General features: G+C 43.6%; 1 protein-coding gene across 1 annotated transcript in view; it reads left to right on the top strand.

Moving 5' to 3' along the window:
* ipo11 (importin 11) overlaps positions 1–19,863 on the top strand; it is a 110,677-nt gene that overhangs the window by 6,763 nt on the left and 84,051 nt on the right. The window contains exons 4-8 of the mRNA XM_061767816.1: positions 1,234–1,306; positions 6,797–7,000; positions 10,963–11,095; positions 15,450–15,508; positions 19,281–19,329. Coding sequence (XP_061623800.1) covers positions 1,234–1,306; positions 6,797–7,000; positions 10,963–11,095; positions 15,450–15,508; positions 19,281–19,329 — 518 coding nt within the window. The remainder of the gene's footprint in view (positions 1–1,233; positions 1,307–6,796; positions 7,001–10,962; positions 11,096–15,449; positions 15,509–19,280; positions 19,330–19,863) is intronic.

Below are 19,863 nucleotides of genomic sequence, written 5' to 3'. Positions count from 1 at the left end.
AATTTAAAGTCTTCAATGTACCTAAATGTTTTTGGAATATGAGGGGATGCTTCAGTTAGCGTTGCGGTATAATCCATTCCTTTGTTATTGATGATGTTGACTTGATTTCGCTTCAGCCCAGGGTTGGGCTGGGGGCCATTTGTGGCATTTTTTTTTATTACCACACAACATACTATGAAAATAACATTAATCATGCCTGCATCAGGATGACCATAATAGAAGTTATGAAAAGGTTGAAATGATGACTGAACGATGAAAGTTCAATAAACAAAAGGTGAAGAATATCAAAGTGGCACCCACATCCTTGATTTTTTTTCATTGTGCAGTCTTCTGCAAAAATGGTAACTGGTTTAGCTGTATTGTACTGAGCAGCCAGGACAGAGATGTATACTGATAGATAGAGATGCATACTACAGCCATGTTGCAATAAGTTTCTTTTTTCGTTCTTCGGTTAGCATCACATTTTCACATACACACACGCACGCCCAAAAAGAAGTTAATCTTTTCCATGCTCCCCGACCAACTTTTGGTCGTTTTCCAAATTGTACGACCGCCAGTGTTTCAATGCAGAGTTTACACTGTTTGTGTATTTTCTCTGTCCTTAATACTTGCGTTATGAGCCCTGGTTGCCCGATGACAATATATATTTTAATCTTTTACCATTGCCAGCATGTGCGTAAATCCTCTTTTAGTTAAGCACATGCTTAAATTAGAATTGCGTAAATTGTTCCACCGTCCATGTTTACCTCCTTCGCCTCACTATGTCTGCTCAGTGACGCGTCGCAGCGATCGTCAATACTCCCCCGCTCAATTAAGCCTCAGCTGCAGTTTAAAGCTACAGCTAAGTTTTTTTAATTTTACAAATTCAATGCACAAAACAGCAATGGCAAAAGTATCAGCTGCAATTTTGTAAATGGCGAGATGTTTAACAGTGGAGATTTATAGAAGGTTGGCAGCTGGCTGGTGCTATACAAGGATTTAAATTAATCCCCTGGCATCTTAGTAGACACAGCTTCATATTTCTGTGTAGACTTGTAGATTTCAAAGAAAGTTCTAAAGATTCTCCCAGAAGTGTGGCAGTCTTGCCTTCCTCACAGTGCAGAGGCTCAGGTCTGCAAAGCACTGCCATCTTGCAGCAAGGAACTCTTGGGAATTAAAAACATGGGATTTTCTTTGCGCCGTCAAATGCTATTTCTTCCTCTGAACATGTTTGCTCTTTGCTTCTATTGCCAGCGCTTTATCAGAGGAGGAGAAGACCACGTTACGTGCCGGTCTCATCACAAACTTCAATGAGCCTGTCAATCAGGTTAGTGCTTCCAGTCGACCCTGCTGAAATCACACCTGCCCTGATGGTGGACTCCATCAAAGAACCTCACAAAGAAATTCTGTCTGTATAAAAATTTGATGACATGCAATTTGAAGCAGGTAGCATATGTAGAACACTGATTGCCACCCATTGACTTCCACTTGCCAGAAGTAGGAAGCGAGGCTTGGCAATTTTCTTCTTTCTCTCTGTTCTTTTTGGAATTGAAACATGAAGGAAAAAGGGAAAGGATTGATTCAAACTCAACCATCCGTCCATTTTCTGTAGCACTTAAAGGAAGCATTTGCAGTTACAAATTTTTTTTTTGTAAAATTGTCTTGTGTGACCTGACAGTAGAATATTTTTAAAATGTTTTTTGAAAAGTCATCTCTCTCTGGCCTCATCTAATGCCTCTCATTTCATTTTAATTATTATTTTACAGCTGGTCACTGCGTGACAAGCATAGCCAATCAGAAACTGTCGAGACAGAAAGCGTGTCAGAATAGTCTGTCGACCTTTTGCTCATGCGGACAGCAGTGCTCACCAGCCTCGCGGGGATACAGCAGCTTTCCGCAAAAGGAGACTATTATAGTTTCCTGGCAGGGTTATTTAATTCTGGTTAGCAACAAAAGTTAAAAAGAAGGACTTGGACAGTTCCCTACTTCAAATCAAGAGCTCACATATACAGTGGGTACGGAAAGTATTCAGACCCCTTAAATTTTTCACTCTTTGTTATATTGCAGCCGTTTGGCAAAATCATTTAAGTTCATTTTTTCCCCTCACACAGTAAATCTACAGTCCCAACTTCATTGGAATTGCGGTTGTAGATTTATTAAAAAAGAATAACTAATAACCATAAGTATTCAGACCTCACGAGACCTCATTTCAGCCAGCATCAAAAGATATCCACATTTAACTTTTTCATATGGCTCTTTGTGGCTTTGCCGCAATGCTAATGAGCATAAGATGTATGGAAAATGGATGGATGGAAAAAAAAAAGTGTGAGTCAGTAAGAATACTTGTTCCTCTAGCTGTCAACATGCAAGTTGCAATATGGGTGTCAGGTAGCTGTTTGTGTGTGTTTATACAACCCCAATTCCAATGAAGTTGGGACGTTGTGTTAAACAAATAAAAACAGAATACAATGATTTGCAAATCATGTTCAACCTATAGTTAATTGAATACACTACAAAGACAAGATATTTAATGTTCAAACTGATACACTTTATTGGTTTTAGCAAATAATCATTAACTTTGAATTTTATGGCTGCAACATGTTCCAAAAAAACTGGGACAGGTGACAAAAAAGAGTTGAGTTGAGAAAGTCACTGCTCATCAAACACCTGTTTGGAACGTCCCACAGGTGAAGATGCTAATTGGGAACAGGTGGGTGGAATGATTGGGAATAAAAGGAGCTTCCCTGAATTGCTCAGTCATTCACAAGCAAAGATGGGGCGAGGATCACCTCTTTGTGAACAAGTGTGTGAGAAAATAGTCCAACAGTTTAAGGACAATGTTCCTCAACGTACTATTGCAAGGAATTTAGGGATTTCATCGTCTACGGTCCTTAATATCGTCAAAAGGTTCAGAGAATCTGGAGAAATCACTGCATGTAAGCGACAAAGCCGAAAACCAACATTGAATGCCCGTGACCTTCGACCCCTCAGGCGGGGCTGCATCAAAAACCGACATCAATGTGTAAAGAATATCACCACATGGGCTCAGGAACACTTCAGAAAACCAATGTCAGTGAATACAGTTCGGCGCTACATCCGTAAGTGCAACTTGAAACTCTACTATGCAAAGCAAAAGCCATTTATCAACAACACCGGCTTCTCTGGGCCCGAGCTCATCTAAGATGGACCGATGCAAAGGGGAAAAGTGTTCTGTGGTCCGACGAGTCCACATTTCAAATTGTTTTTGGAAATTGCGGACGTCGTGTCCTCCGGCCCAAAGAGGAGAAGAACCATCCGGACTGTTATGGACGCAAAGTTCAAAAGCCAGCATCTGTGATGGTATGGGGCTGCATTAGTGCCAATGGCATGAGTAACTTACACATCTGTGAAGGCACCATTAATGCTGAAAGGTACATGAAGGTTTTGGAGAAACAGATGCTGCCATCCAAGCAACGTCTTTTTCATGGACACCCCTGCTTATTTCAGCAAGACAATGCCAAACCACATTCTGCACGTGTTACAACAGCGTGGCTTCGTAGTAAAAAGTGCGGGTAGTAGACTGACCTGCCTGCAGTCCATCTCCCATTGAAAATGTGTGGCGCATTATGAAGCATAATATACGACAGCGGAGAACCCGGACTTTGGAACAGCTGAAGCTGTAAATCAAGCAAGAATGGGAAAGAATTCCACCTACAAAGCTTCAGAAATTAGTGTCCTCATGTTGTTAAAAGAAAAGGTGATGTAACACAGTGGTAAACATGACCCTGTCCCAGCTTTTTTGGAACGTGTTGCAGCCATAAAATTCTAAGTTAATGATTATTTGCTAAAAACAATCATGTTTATCAGTTTGAACATTAAATATCTTGTCTTTGTAGTGTATTCAATTAAATATAGGTTGAACATGATTTGCAAATCATTGTATTCTGTTTTTATTTATGTTTAACACAACGTCCCAACTTCATTGGAATTGGGGTTGTATTTCATTCGGAATTTAGTTTTCAAACATGATGAAATTCAAGGTGGACCAATGTCACCATGGAAAGTGATTTTTATAAAAGGTCTGCGTCCAATGCTGGTTTTAACAAAGCTCTATAGTGGGGCGTAGGGGGAAATTGGGTTACCGTGCGTTTATGGAAATGACAACAATACAACGATTGTGATTGCGACCGTGTGGAGGAGGTCTTTGAGAGGCAGAATACACAATCAGCCATTCAGCTCTATTCTGGCTCTCCACTGGAGGACACAGCTGGCAAGATGAAAGGCCTGAGAATGAAGTAATTTGCACTCTGTGCCAACACACAGTGCTGCTCAAGTGCGGCCTGACGCTATTTGAGAGATAAGACGCCCCTGCTCGCCGCCTCCGGGCATGGACATGAGCTAATAAATTTTCGGCTATTGGTATAAAGTAACCTCTTCAGTTCAATACTCTTGAACTCGTACAACATTGTCTGGACTAATGTGCCTCCAAAGTTGCACAGTAAAATCACTGTCATGGTACTTTTTCAAAATGTTCAGAATCAACGACAATGTTTTTTTAAAATGTTTTTTTTTTTTTTTTTTAAAGAAGTAGATTTTAATATGACACCTTTCTTTTCGACTTCAGCAGTTTCACAAAAATTTAATCCAGCGTGGCCTTTGACATCGTCTTCTTATGCCTCTGTGACAATGTTTTGATGCGTGAGGCACATCTGTAAGACGAACCACCTTCCTCTTATTCTTTTGTCTTTGTCATTATAGTAAGACTTAAACCATCAAGCCAGGACTTATTTTTATCTTAATATGAAGTGGTGAAGATATTTTTACACTTGTGTGACAGTTAAGAGTATTGAAATGCCTGTACAGTTAATAAAGGTTATACAATGTCCACAGTTTGTCATTGATGGTCTTATAAAATTATTGAAAGATTGCTCCATTAGGTACGACGTGCGTAACCATCAATTCTTCATTAATGCTTTCTTTTTTTTCTTAAGGGTTAATTATGCACCAGAATAATTTCTAAAGACCATAAAGGTTGCAAAGTATAAAATTGCCTCAGTCTTCAGGCAACGGCTGCTATAGCAAAGAAGAAAGAATTCAGAAATCAAGTGGCGTGTATTAGTCTGATGGCACATGGAAGGTGGCCCTCAATGGCGGCCATCAGCCTCTACAGCTTGTGTTTTCCTGAGGGACGGCCCTCAAACATCAGGACCGTTCGTGTCCATACGGCAGGCTGTGAATATGCCATTTAAATACCATATGGCGCCACATTTGCAGCCTCTTCTTGCCAGACCAAAACCAGACTGCACACCCGATGTTTTCTTTCCTTTTTCCTTTCCTGAATTGAACAAATGCCTGCAAGTTAGATGATTTAAGAAAAGTTACCCTAAATTTCGGACAATAAGCAATAACATTTTCCCCCCCAGCTCACGCCTTCGGCTCAAACAACAATGTACCTTACTAACAGCTTCTTCCCAATCTCAGGAGCTTCCTCTTCTCATTTACTGTTCATGAATTAGATTTTCTCAAGAACTTTTTTAAATCAAATCAGCACGCATTGATCTGGTCTGCCCAAGCGCACACCCTCATCATGCCAAAAACACAATGCAGCTTTCAAGTTGAAGGCAATTGTCCTGCCCCCCGCCCCACAAAATGCAATTGAGGCGCTGAATCGAGATTCTGTCTTAATATTGTTGTGGCATGAGAGGTATTTTTGCCTCCCTGCAAGTCCATGTTTAGTTTGGTAGATCTAGCAATTCTCCAAAGAAGAAGAAGAAGAAGAAGAAGAATCATCTTTTATCGTCATGAACATGCATGCATGCACGTGAAATTTGTTCTCTGCATTTAACCCATCACAGTGAACAGATACACATGTTAGTGGAACACACTGGAGCAGGGGGCAGCCGAAGCGCCCGGGGAGCATTTCGGGGTATCAGTGTCTTGCTGAAGGACACCACTGCCATGAGTCCGCGGGATGTTGGCGAATGGATCAGTCGGGGTCTTGAACCTAGGCCCCCCACGGTGGCAGGCGATGATCTTAACCATTGGGCCCATGGCTGCCAAATGAATGGCAAAGTGTTCTTGCGTCAACCTGTTTACTTCCATCCATTTTCTGAGCCGCTTCTCCTCACTAGGGTCGCGGGCGTGCTGGAGCCTATCCCAGCTATCATCGGGCAGGAGGCGGGGTACACCCTGAACTGGTTGCCAGCCAATTGCAGGGCACATATAAACAAACAACCATTCGCACTCACTTGCACACCTACGGGCACTTTAGAGTTGTCAATAAACCTACCATGCATGTTTTTGGGATGTGGGAGGAAACCGGAGTGCCCGGAGAAAACCCACGCAGGCACGGGGAGAACATGCAAACTCCACACAGGCGGGGCCGGGGATTGAACCCCGCTCCTCAGAACTGTGAGGCAGACGCTCTAACCAGTCGTCCACCGTGCCGCCCACTCTTAATCAAATCAAATGGGTGGCTTCTGATACTTGAAATATATAAATGTTAAAATATTACTGAAAGCATTGTCCATGGCGTTTATGATTGTTACGGTTAGGACTGTAAAACAAATTGCACCTAATGAAATTGATCTTGGGAAATTGTGTTTGACCAGCGTCCCAGAATGGATTGTGTTCGACGTTGAAGGTTCAACTCTGTTTTAAAGTTGCAAAACGCTTAGGCAGGAGTATTTTATGTGATCTTTCACTAGGATTCTATTTTTTAAATCAATGCACATCCCTTTGCTGTTTCCTGCTTTTTGCCTGAGGTCATTCTCTTTCCTGTGTGTGTGCGTGTTTGTGTGTGTGTGTCCGCACGTGCACGTGTGTGCTTTGCCAACAGATAGCGACCCAGATCGCGGTGCTGATAGCCAAGGTAGCCCGGCTGGACTGCCCCCGGCAATGGCCGGAGCTCATCCCCATTCTGCTGGAGTCGGTCAAGGGCCAAGATGGCCTGCAGCAGCACAGGGCGCTGCTCACCTTCTATCACGTTACCAAAACCCTCTCGTCGAAACGTCTGGCGCAGGACAGACGGCTGTTTCAGGATGTAAGTCATCAGTCGCTTCATTTGTGGACAGATTTTGTCTTTTTAATTTTGTTACTTTGTAGTTTACCATGACCTCTCCCTTTGCCAATCTTGTTATGAATGTGCATTTCAATGTGTAGCCTGTAGGTGATGCTGTTTAGCTGCTTCTAGACTCAAGTCTGTCAATCACGAGATTTATGGAACCCCCATTCCCTTTGCACACAAGTGTGCCCATTTTTATGCATGATAGACTAACGTGTGTGTGTTGGCGTGTGTTTATGCAAGGTAATGTTCCCTCCGCAAAGGTTGTGAGTCTCTGCAAATCCTGAATTTTTGTTAATGCCATCTAGGGTTTTCAAGAACATTATACTAAAGGAGTTGAAGAATAAAACATGGTTTGAGGGCAAAGAACTGATCAAACAGACTAACGAAAGCACCGCTATTCTCTCTCAGCTTTGGAAGCTTCCTACATCTCCACATCCTTCTAATCTTTTCCAGACATTTCCATCATTGTTTTACTTGAACCCTAGACGTGTACATACCCCATGCCACGGAGGTGTTTCTCTCGAGCCTTTCTTTTGTTGTTAAATATTTCTGTCTTAGCATTTTTAATGTGCACTGTGATCACTTTCTGAAGGTGTTTGCGGTCATTTTCATTTTAAAGTAGAATTTTTCTCACCTTTATCTTTGACTGTTTTACTCCCTTTCATGTATGTATGGCTGTATACGTTTTGAAAAGCTGGCATAAATACTGTATGCTGGAGGTCCATTACTAACCACAGCATGGTGCCTACAGAGAATAATTAACAGATAAGATAGCAAGATAAGATAACAATAAGAGAGCTAACTAGTCTGAAAATGCCAAAGTGTTTTTATAATGTAGTGTAGTATTCAGCTGATGCGCAGGCACTATGTCTCAATCAAGTTCTGGATTATTCTTTGCATTTTTTGTAGTATGTCTCTTGAAACTTGGTTGAATTGTCATGTTGCCTTTTTTCCCCCCATCAATGTGGCAGTGAAATGCATGTTAATTTGAAAGCGCAATGCAGTGAATGAAAGCCAAAGTCTGGCTTTGCGCTCCCTTTTAGATGTGAGGTTTAATTATCAAGCAAAATTAGCTAAACAGCTTCTTGGATCCTTTAGTTTGTGAATTGTTTTTTTCTGCAATGTGAAATCGGTGTGCCGATGGTGGACTTTTCTTTCCTCCTCTTAATTGAAAATGTTCTCGAGTCTCATTTTGTAAGAGTCGAGACACAATCCACATGGCTTACGTGGTATAGTAGCCTTTTGTTGTTGGTGTTTCCATTACCCAATGCTATGAAAGTTACCAAAACATTCCCCTTTTGGCACAGTATTTTGAGGGGGGTTTCCTAACAAGTAATGTGTGGTACATGCAGTTAAGCGCCACACATTTCAGTCACGATGATCATTTTTGTGTGACAAAAAGTAATCATAATTCACTGCAGCTAGTAGGCAGCAAGAGTGTCGTTGGTCATGACGGTCCTGAGGTTTCACGGTTACGAATGCCACGCCATGAACTAGTTTGCGAAGCGGCATCAGAATACCTGAGTTACTGTCGTGTTTACTGTTTTTCATTGTATTGTTTGAAATGTATGTAAGGCCTAGAAGTGTTTTTTTTTTTTATATCGACTATAGTTATGACTTTGCTATTGCGTAAGGATAGGTTAGTTAGAGACTACATAAGAATGGACCTCTGTTGTCAACTGACGTACCCTATAGTTCTATAGTTGTTTCATCTTGGGCCATGGTACTGACTTGCTATCGCTGCTAAATATCGATTGATTTTGAGCCAAAATCTTGAAAATTTGTGGTGCTCTGCCATTGTCGTGTATTCCAACTATGAAAGTAGTAGAAAAACAGCAGGCTTACACGATCAGGATTTTTGGGGGCGATCACCGATCAGCAAGTTTAAAAAAAAAAAAAAAAAAAAAGATTACAGATCACCGATCCGATCATGGAGCAATGTTTCAATTGACATGACTTGTTCATTTATTGTATATAATTGTGTACTTCATAACTTGTTCATTTATTGAATATACTTGTGTACTGTATACTGAGTACTGTATCCATCCAGCCATCCATCCATTTTCTGTACCCCTTATCCTCACTAGGGTCGCGGGCGTGTTGGAGTCCATCCCAGCTCCAAATTATTCTCTAGCATTGTAGAGAGAAGTTAAAACATGACCTCCAGTGGGACATTCAAGGATTGGCCACTGACATAAGTTTAGATTAGATCAACATTACAACATGACAGAAATAATGGGGGCTAACTTACTGTAATTAAATTACTTTATTGCAATTAAATTACTTTAATAAATACTTTTAATGACATGGTTACTCTAACTTTCTCACTGGCTATATGGACGGGTGTAGTCCAGAGTTTGCGTCCGTTTGGCTTTTTCTTCCCCCCCCCCCCCCCCACCCCCCACGCAGCGTTGCTTGAACGCGGCATGCTCCTCCTTGTGTACATTCTTCAAGTGCCCCATCAAATTTATGTTGAAGCATTCAGAGGACGTTCCCCACAACGTACTTCAGTTGTGCACATACTGCAAATAACTTGCGTGTTGTTTGTCTGAGACAGTGCAAAATAGTTACACACCGATGTCTTTTTTCACCGACAAGATTGAAAACAACTTTATTGGCCGTCACATAGTTACAGTATTTTGCCACAAGACACGTGACAAGGCTAAAAATAAACTAGCTTTTGGATTCATACGCAAGAGCGACGTGGAGTTAAATGTCTGTGCAGTACCGATCGATGACGTCATTGATCTGATCAGCGAATTATGACATGAAAGACGATCAGCATAAAATGCTAATTGTCGGCCGATACCGATAGCACCGATCATATCGGCGTAAAGTCTAAAAAAAAAGACATGCTTGGCATTTGGATAGTTGTGCCTGGATGTTGAAAACGCTTTATTCAAGATGTGCTGTTTGCTGCTATGCCTCATTAAATTCATAGAAAAGAAAAGGCATCAAACACAACATTAACTGCATCACTGGTTGCAAATTAAGCAAATATTTGATTTAGTACTACTACTGGATCTAAAAAACGTGTAAATCGCGGACATATTTGTGAATTTGAAAAACGTTTATAGACAAATCTCTTCCCATAGTTTACAGTGTAACTTCCAAAGTTTCATGACGCTGGTTGACTTAAAAGTTTTCCCATATGGATGCAATGTGGATACATGCTTAAACTATGACCATCACTAAACGTTAATCAACAGAACAGCCAATGTTTAAAGTTATATTTTTAACATTTTTATTGGTCATACAAGTATAAAAAGAAGTTAACCACTGCACAATAAAACAAGAATAAACTAGAATAAAACGACTCACCGAAAAATGTGTTTCAAAGTCAAGTTTTGCCTGAATGAACCCATGTTGCGGCATGTATAATAAGCCTTTTTGCATCTAATTGGTTTTTCTGTGTGTGTATTCCTCTGTGCTCGAGACCTACACCACAATAGTATTTGTACTTTTATTAGTTTAAAAATCAAAACCCAAAGCTCATTACAGTACCCTGGCTGGTTGTCTGAGGTAGTGAGCTACACGATGTACTGCACTGTTAGAAGGACTAGCAGTGCTTTTGTTTGCCTTTGATCATCTTATTTTGTTCTACTGGAGTATATATGCATTCCCGGAGAAAATGTAATTGGTTTGGGACCCAAATAATGCTATGGGAGTAAGGGAAATAGCCACTTCATTGAGACTGGAATTAGCCCTTTGACGCTGAGGTCCTTATTTGCGCCACACTTATTTTTGTCTTGTTGTCTATTTTGTTTTTTTATGAGTAGCTTTTGGCATAGCTGCTGTAGTTATTTTTTTTTCCATATGAATGTTATTTGAAGGTGGATTCATTCCACGCGCTCACCGGCGTGTTGTTGAACGTGTCCACTGATCCAGAATGATTTGATCAGCGCGTGATTGACTGTTTCGTGTGTGCGTGTTGACAGTTGGCGTCCGGCATTTACAGCTTTGCGTGTTCCCTGTGGAGCCACCACACGGACTGCTTCCTCCAGCAGATCTGTGCCCGTGACGAGACTGCAGCGATGGCATCGCTGGAAAGAACACTGCTGTCTCTTAAAGGTAGTTGGCACAAGGAAGCACATACCTGCACCACACACTAGTAATGCACTTTTTTTTTTTCAATCTAAATGGTGCCGTAATGTGTTGTCACATTGGCTTGCTAAAATGTTCCAAAAGTATCATTCACTAAGCATATTTTCCCACTGTCCTATTCCGATAGGTTCTTAAAAATGTTTCAATTGTACCGTGTTTAAAGACTTATATCAGAATAGTTCCCTTGTTCGAGTACTAACCTAAACTTTTTAATTTCTATTGCCTTTGGATTAGATACACAAGTGTCTTTTGAGCGCTATACTAATTTTGTGTTAAAGTAAAATACAGTAATTCCTGCGTACTTGTGGTTCACTATTCACAGTTTAGTGCTTTTTCTGAAACACCCTAAAATGCCACACGATGCGGCCAAAACCCTGTCTAATAGGAAAGTAGTACATTGGTGTTAAGCAACAATGTTAAAGTGATACAGCTTGACTGAGAGACGAGCTTTGTAGGAGCTAAATTTTGATTTGGTTGTTGGTGAAAGGAATCATGAGAGAGTCTTTAACACATATCCATGTCGGACACTTGCAGGGCATTTGTTTTTACATGAAATCATCTGTAAGCCATTTATTTTTAAGGGTAATGTTGTCAGCTTTGTGTGGAAGTATTTAACGTGCTTTCAGATCACAGTTTGTAATATGTATTTACTAACACCTGTATAGGCAATTAAAACATTTTCAGGGGGCATAAATTACTCGTGGAAGAGCTCGGTCCCTATTCCCCACGAATAGAACATGAACATGGTGTTCGTTATGGACAATCCGTGACGAGCACAGAAGTCCAATAACAGAACACCGCTCGGGTTCTGATCGGGGGGGCCGTTCCTCCCAATCGCGCCCTTCCAGGTCTCACTGTCATTGCCCACGTGAGCATTGAAGTCCCCCAACAGAACAATGGAGTCCCCAGCGGGAGCGCTCTCCAGCACCCCCTCCAAGGACTCCAAAAAGGGTGGGTACTCTGAACTGCTGTTTGGTGCGTAGGCACAAACAACAGTCAGGACCCGTCCCCCCACCCGAAGGCGGAGGGAGGCTACGCTCTCGTCCACCGGGGTGAACCCCGACGTACAGGCGCTGAGCCGGGGGGCAATAAGTATACCCACACCTGCTCGGCGCCTCTCACCATGGGCAACTCCAGAGTGTGAGAGAGTCCAACCCCTCTCGAGAGGACTGGTACCAGAGCCCAAGGTGTGTGTGGAGGCGAGTCCGACTATATCGAGTCGGAACTTCTCGACCTCACACACCAGCTCGGGCTCCTTCCCTGCCAGAGAGGTGACATTCCACGTCCCTAGAGCCAGCTTCTGTAGCCGGGGATCGGATCGCCAAGGTCCCCGCCTTCGGCCACCGCCCAGCTCACACTGCACCCGACCCCTATGGCCCCTCCCACAGGTGGTGAGCCCATGGGAAGGGGGACCCACGTTACCCTTTCAGCCTGTGCCCGGCCGGGCCCCATGGGTGCAGGCCCGGCCACCAGGCGCTCGCCTTCGAGCCCCACCACCAGGCCTGGCTCCAGTGGGGGGCCGCGTCCGGGCAAGGGAAAACGAAGTCCATTGTTTGTCGTCATCATTAGGGGTCTTTGAGCCGTGCTTTGTCTGTTACCTCACCTAGGACCTGTTTGTCATGGGTGACCCTGCCAGGGGCATAAAGCCCCAGACAACTTAGCTCCTAGGATCACTGGGACACACAAACCCCTCCACCACGACAAGGTGACGGCTCAAGGAGGGGCCATGTATTTATACTTAAAGTTCTATTCGTGGGGAATAGGGACACCCTAGGTCGCAGTTCGATGATCGACTTTGTGGTCGTGTCATCGGACTTGCGGCCGCATGTCTTGGACACTCGGGTGAAGAGAGGGGCGGAGCTGTCAACTGATCACCACCTGGTGGTGAGTTGGCTCCGATGGTGGGGGAAGATGCCGGTCCGACGTAGCAGGCCCAAACGTATTGTGAGGGTCTGCTGGGAACGTCTGGCAGAATCCCCTGTCAGAAGGAGTTTCAACTCCCACCTCCGACAGAACTTTGCTCATGTTCCGGGGGAGGCGGGGGACATCGAGTCCGAGTGGACCATGTTCCGCGCCTCCATTGCTGAGGCGGCCGACCGCAGCTGTGGCCGTAAGGTGGTCGGTGCCTGTCGTGGCGGCAATCCCCGAACCCGTTGGTGGACACCAACGGTGAGGGATGCCGTCAAGCTGAAGAAGGAGTCCTATCGGGCCTTTTTGGCCTGTGGGACTCCTGAGGCAGCTGATGGGTACCGGCTGGCCAAGCGGAATGCAGCTCTGGTGGTCGCTGAAGCAAAAATCCGGGCATGGGAGGAGTTCGGTGAGGCCATGGAGAAAGACTTCCGGATGGCTTCGAGGAAATTCTGGTCCACCATCCGACGTCTCAGGAGAGGAAAGCAGTGCACCACCAACACTGTGTATAGTGGGGATGGGGCGCTGCTGACCTCGACTCGGGACGTTGTGAGTCGGTGGGGAGAATACTTTGAAGACCTCCTCAATTCCACCGACACGCCTTCCCATGGGGAAGCAGAGTGTGTGTTCTCTGAGGCGGGCTCTCCTATCTCTGGGTTTGAGGTCACCGAGGTAGTTAAAAAGCTCCTCGGTGGCAGGGCCCCGGGGGTGGATGAGATTTGCCCGGAGTTCCTAAAGGCTCTGGATGTTGTGGGGCTGTCCTGGTTGACACGCCTCTGCAACATCGCGTGGACATCGGGGACAGTGCCTCTGGATTGGCAGACTGGGGTGGTGGTCCCCCTTTTTAAGAAGGGGGACCGGAGGGTGTGTTCCAACTACAGGGGGATCACACTTCCCTGGTAAGGTCTATTCAGGGGTGCTGGAGAGGAGGGTCCGTCGGGAAGTCGAATCTCAGATTCAGGAGGAGCAGTGTGGTTTTCGTCCTGGCCGTGGAACAGTGGACCAGCTCTACACCCTCGGCAGGGTCCGCGAGGGTGCATGGGAGTTCGCCCAACCAGTCTACATGTGTTTTGTGGACTTGGAGAAGGCGTTCGACCGTGTCCCTCGGGGAGTCCTGTGGAGAGTGCTTCGGGAGTATGGGGTACCGAACCCCCTGATACGGGCTGTTCGGTCCCTGTACGACCGGAGTCTGAGTTTGGTCCACATATCCGGCAGTAAGTCGGACTCGTTCCCGGTGTGGGTTGGACTCCGCCAAGGCTGCCCTTTGTCGCCGATTCTGTTCATAACTTTTATGGACAGAATTTCTAGGCTCAGCCGAGGCGTAGAGGGGGTCCGGTTTGGTGGCCTCAGTATTGCATCTCTGCTTTTTGCAGATGATGTGGTTCTGTTGGCTTCATCAAGCCGTGACCTCAAACTCTCATTGGAGCAGTTCGCAGCCGAGTGTGAAGCGGCTGGGATGAGAATCAGCACCTCCAAATCTGAGACCATGGTCCTCAGTCGGAAAAGGGTGGCATGCCATCTCCAGGTCGGGGATGAGATCCTGCCCCAAGTGGAGGAATTCAAGTATCTTGGGGTCTTGTTCACAAGTGAGGGAAGAATGGAACGGGAGATCAAGAGGCGGATCGGTGCAGCGTCTGCAGTGATGCGGACTTTGTATCGGTCCGTTGTGGTAAAGAAAGAGCGAAGCCGAAAGGCGAAGGTCTCAATTTACCGGTCGATCTTCGTTCCTACCCTCACCTATGCTCATGAGCTGTGGGTCGTGACCGAAAGAACAAGATCCCGGATACAAGCGGCCGAAATGAGTTTCCTCCGCAGGGTGTCCGGGCTCTCCCTTAGAGATAGGGTGAGAAGCTCGGTCATCCGGGAGGATGACAGAGTAGAGCCGCTGCTCCTCCGCATTGAGAGGAGCCAGATGAGGTGGCTGGGGCATCTGATTCGGATGCCTCCCGGATGCCTCCCTGGTGAGGTGTTCCGGGCATGTCCCAACGGGAGGAGACCCCGGGGACGACCCAGGACACGCTGGAGAGACTACATCCTTCGGCTGGCCTGGGAACGCCTCGGGATCCCCCCGGAAGAGCTGGATGAAGTGGCTGGGGAGAGGGAAGTCTGGGCGTCCCTGCTGAAGCTACTGCCCCCGCGACCCGACCCGGATAAGCGGTAGAGAATGGATGGATGGATGGATACATGGCCCTGCTTTATGCAACCCCAATCAAGTTAACTATACAGTGGAACCTCTAATAATAAGTTAAAAGCATAAAATGCTCTCTTTTAGACACACAACAGCTTTTACAGGTGGTGTTAATTGGGCTTTTGTTAAGAGAAAACTCAAAACAAATGCTGAGGCAATCCTGGGTTCCACTGTATGGTGAGTAAAACATTGTGAATGCTACAGAATGTGTTTCTCCCTTCTTAGTACTACGCAAGTTGACCGTCCATGGATTCCAAGAGCCACAACAGAATATGGAAGTGATGGTGAGTGTGATAACGTTTTGCCTAAATTGCACGTTTTTCCCTGTAAAAAATATATTTCAGCGTTTCTCAAGATTGAATTTTGAGTTCAGTATGCAAAATGTGGATGGCCATGGTGATTTGAAACGCCTGGCGCCATCTCTCTGTTCAAAGAGCTGAGAGTTTTGTTTGAGTCCTTCGCCAACTGTCACTGTAAACAAAGTCCAAATCCATGAAGCTATTTCATTTTACATCCCCTCACCATCTCATGACCCCCTTCAACTCCCCACCCCTCCTGGTCGTCTTCCTTTCACGTTTTACACTGGATAACAAATGTGCAAATGTCTCAGCCTTTTGAACTGCAGATCCCTGCCTCCTATTCAGATAACCATGTATTTTTTAAAACAATAACTAACTTGTCTTCAAAGGCAACCAGAACAGTCCAGTTGCGATCGATTGAGAATAGAATGACCTGGATGAATGAGAATATTCATATAGTAAACCATGGCACGGTGGCGCCCTAACGATAAATAATTGTTTCTTTAGGTTCTTTACTGATTACTTGATTTTAAACGAAACTAAGTTAGATTACAAGTTACTTTATTAGTTACTGCCACTCAGTATCTGCTGAATGTAATATCACTTCCCCACAGTACCAAAGTGCTTTAGTTTAACTGTACACATTACTTCGCAATACACTCCACACAAGTTACACAATAACATCAACATGAACCAATAACTTAAATATGTGTGTAGCCTTAAGCTACATTAAATTAGCTACTTTGTGTGAACTGCTTTACTCAAGTAGAGCTTTACTTCAGATTATACAATAGCAGACGACTGCTACGAGCTCACAGCAATGAGCAAGTAGGAACACGAGGGACGTGACTAAAAACGATACAACATTCACTCACGGTAGATGCAACAAAACAAATAGTTAAGGAATAATGATCAAATAAAGGAGGTGGAGTAAACACACTATTTCCACCTAAAGGCACACAACGAACAATGACATTATGGAACACATAATAAAGAGGAACTTTACTGTACAACCTGAGGCGTGAGGTATGTTGGGATCGCCGACGCTACAGAATAATTTTGTGCTTGTAATGGCAGGTAAATATTACAATGTACCTCTTTTTAATGTGGAAATAAACAACAACAGCACTCATAAACTCGAATATTTAGAACCTTTCTAACACTTTTACTAAAAAAAAATGACAAAAATAGTGTAGTGGCGGTAGAGCTGAGCACTTCCAAGGATTTTTATTTCATGAAACCCTGACTGTAGAATCTATGGTAAACAATGGCATCTTGGTCATGTTTTCTCTTTTCCAAGTTACCTGGTGGCCTGCCGGCTTTGTGAGTTGCTGTTGCTCATTTAGCCTACTCTTCTGCAAGCCAAAAGAGCCTCCATTTACCCTGTGTAACTTATCATAGCCACAATAGTAATTCAGAGTGGCTTGAATAAGTAACAATCTGATTACTTGTCAGGAAATATTTTAGTAATCTGTCAGATTACCAGTTACTAAAAAAAAATGGTCATATCAGAGTAATACATTATTACAGGGATCACTGGTTAGCGTGTCTTGTTCCAACTCGTAGTTTTCTGTGGTACTATTTTTAAGTGGAAAACCAACTGCCCCAAATTGGGGGCAGGTCAAGTTGTCCCAAGTCATACTGTTCAGTGGAAAGAAGACTTTAAGCCTACTGCTTTCATCCATGCCTGCCATATTTTTGAATGTTGTCAAATATCACACAACTGCAAATTATATTCACCACCCAAGTAGAACCTCCTCTTGAGAGATGTTTTTTTTTTTATATCATAACAACAGTTTCACAGTGTTGCTCTTATTGCATTATTCCTCATCTTATATCATGCAATACCTTAAAGCACTGTTCAATAGCTTCTCTGCTTCCCTTTGCAGTTTATAAAAACAATCTGTGTCATTTACATTTCTTATGCTTGTGCATTATTCCCAAGCGGTTTCCCTCTGTCAATATTATTCTACCATAAATCCTCCTAATGAATAATAGATATAGATGCAATCTCTTATTCCTCATTCATCCCCCATATATTCCATTTGATCATTTTCATTGTGCATTTCACCCATTTACAACCCCAATTCCAATGAAGTTGGGATGTTGTGTTAAACATAAATAAAAACAGAATACAATGATTTGCGAATCATGTTCAACCTATATTTATTTGAATACACTACAAATACAAGATATTTAATGTTCAAGCTGATAAACTTGCTTGTTTTTAGCAAATAGTCATTAACTTAGAATTTTATGGCTGCAACACGTTCCACAAAAGCTGGGACAGGGTCATGTTTACCACTGTGTTACATCACCTTTTCTTTTAACAACATGAGGACACTAATTGTTGAAGCTTTGTAGGTGGAATTCTTTCCCATTCTTGCTTGATTTACAGCTTCAGCTGTTCAAAAGTCCGGGTTCTCCGTTGTCGTATATTACGTTTCATAATGCGCCATACATTTTAAATGGGAGACAGGTCTGGACTGCAGGCAGGTCAGTCTAGTACCCGCACTCTTTTACTACGAAGCCACGCTGTTGTAACACGTGCAGAGTGTGGTTTGGCATTGTCTTGCTGAAATAAGCAGGGGCGTCCATGAAAAAGACGTTGCTTGGATGGCAGCATACGTTTCTCCAAAACCTTTATGTACCTTTCAACATTAATGGTGCCTTCACAGATGTGTAAGTTACCCATGCCGTTGGCACTAACACAGCCCCATACCATCACAGATGCTGGCTTTTGAACTTTGCGTCCATAACAGTCCGGATGGTTATTTTCCTCTTTGGGCCAGAGGAAACGACGTCCACAATTTCCAAAAACAATTTGAAATGTGGACTTGTCGGACCATAGAACACTTTTCCACTTTGCAACAGTCCATCTTAGATGAGCTTGGGCCCAGAGAAGCCTGTGTTGTTGCTTTGCATAGTAGAGTTTCAAGTTGCACTTACGGATGTAGCGCCGAACTGTATTTACTGACATTGGTTTTCTAAAGTGCTCCTGAGCCCAGTTGGTGATATCCTTTACACATCGATGTCAGTTTTTGATGCAGTGCCGCCTGAGGGATCGAAGGTCACGGGCATTCAATGTTGGTTTTCGGCCTTGCTGCTTACAAACAGGTGTTTGATGAGCATTCCTCAACTTTCTCAGCCTTTTTTGCCACCTGTCCCAGCATTTTTGGAATGTGTTGGAGCCATAAAATTATAAGTTAATTATTTGCTAAAAACAATAACGTTTATCAGTTTGAACATTAAATATCTTGTATTTGTTGTGTATTCAATTAAATATAGGTTGAACATGATTTGCAAATCATTGTATTCGGTTTTTATTTATGTTTAACACAACGTCCCAATTTCATTGGAATTGGGGTTGTAGCTCAACAAATAACTGTCAGGGACATCATTCTCATCAACTCCTACTTTATTTTCATGAACCCCTCTTGACTTCACTCTTTTTGGAGGCACTGAGGTGGCCGGGCTGTGGGCGCAATGTGGGCGATTAATGACACCACTGTCGACCTCATTGCTCAACACGAATGCAGATCTTAACAGACTCCATCTCCATCTATCATCCCATTTGTGATATTTAGTCATGGCTACACCAGGCTTCAGAAAATTGATTCTCTTTCATTGTGTGTGTGGCTGGCACTGCTATTTATCCTCCTGAGTGGAGAGGCAGGTGTAACTGCTTAAATACTGAGCGCCTGAACTGTAGAAACGCGAGCAATTAAGTCATGTCTCTCCTCTTTTCCCCTTTTAGGGTTTCTTGAATGCAGTGTTTGAAAGGCTAAAACAGTTCCTGGAATGCTGTGAGTACTTTGCCTTTTGCATCTCTAAGTTACGATGAGTTGTTGAATGAATGACATAGTGAAAGATTCCAAAGCTTATCATTTTTTTAAACTACTGAAAGCCAAGTTTCTGAGCAACGAATTTTATTGGTCTTTAGTAGCACTAATATTGCACACCCTTTAAAGCGTCTCTTACATTTGTGTTCCCTATGACGGCCTTAAATAACTGCACCCATCCATTTTCTGAAGTGCATTTCCACTTTAGAGTCACGGTTGAGTTAGGGCCTATCCCAGCTGACTTTGGACAAGTGCGAGGTACACCCTCAGATGGGCGACAGGCAATAACATAAATACATAAACAATATGCAAAATGTTTTAATGTGGGACAAAACCAGAGTACCCTGAGAAAAACCCACACAACCACAGGGAGAACACGCAAACTCCACACAGGAAGGACAGAGCTGAGATTCGAACCTCGGAACTGTGATGCAGACATGCTCACCAGCTAGGTTCATTTATTTAATTTCTGTCACTGGATTAATAGAATATATGTGT

This window comes from Phyllopteryx taeniolatus, chromosome 3 (assembly GCF_024500385.1).
Source record: "Phyllopteryx taeniolatus isolate TA_2022b chromosome 3, UOR_Ptae_1.2, whole genome shotgun sequence".
In the NCBI taxonomy this organism is placed as follows: domain Eukaryota; kingdom Metazoa; phylum Chordata; class Actinopteri; order Syngnathiformes; family Syngnathidae; genus Phyllopteryx; species Phyllopteryx taeniolatus.
This window is presented reverse-complemented; position numbering and strand designations above follow the sequence as displayed.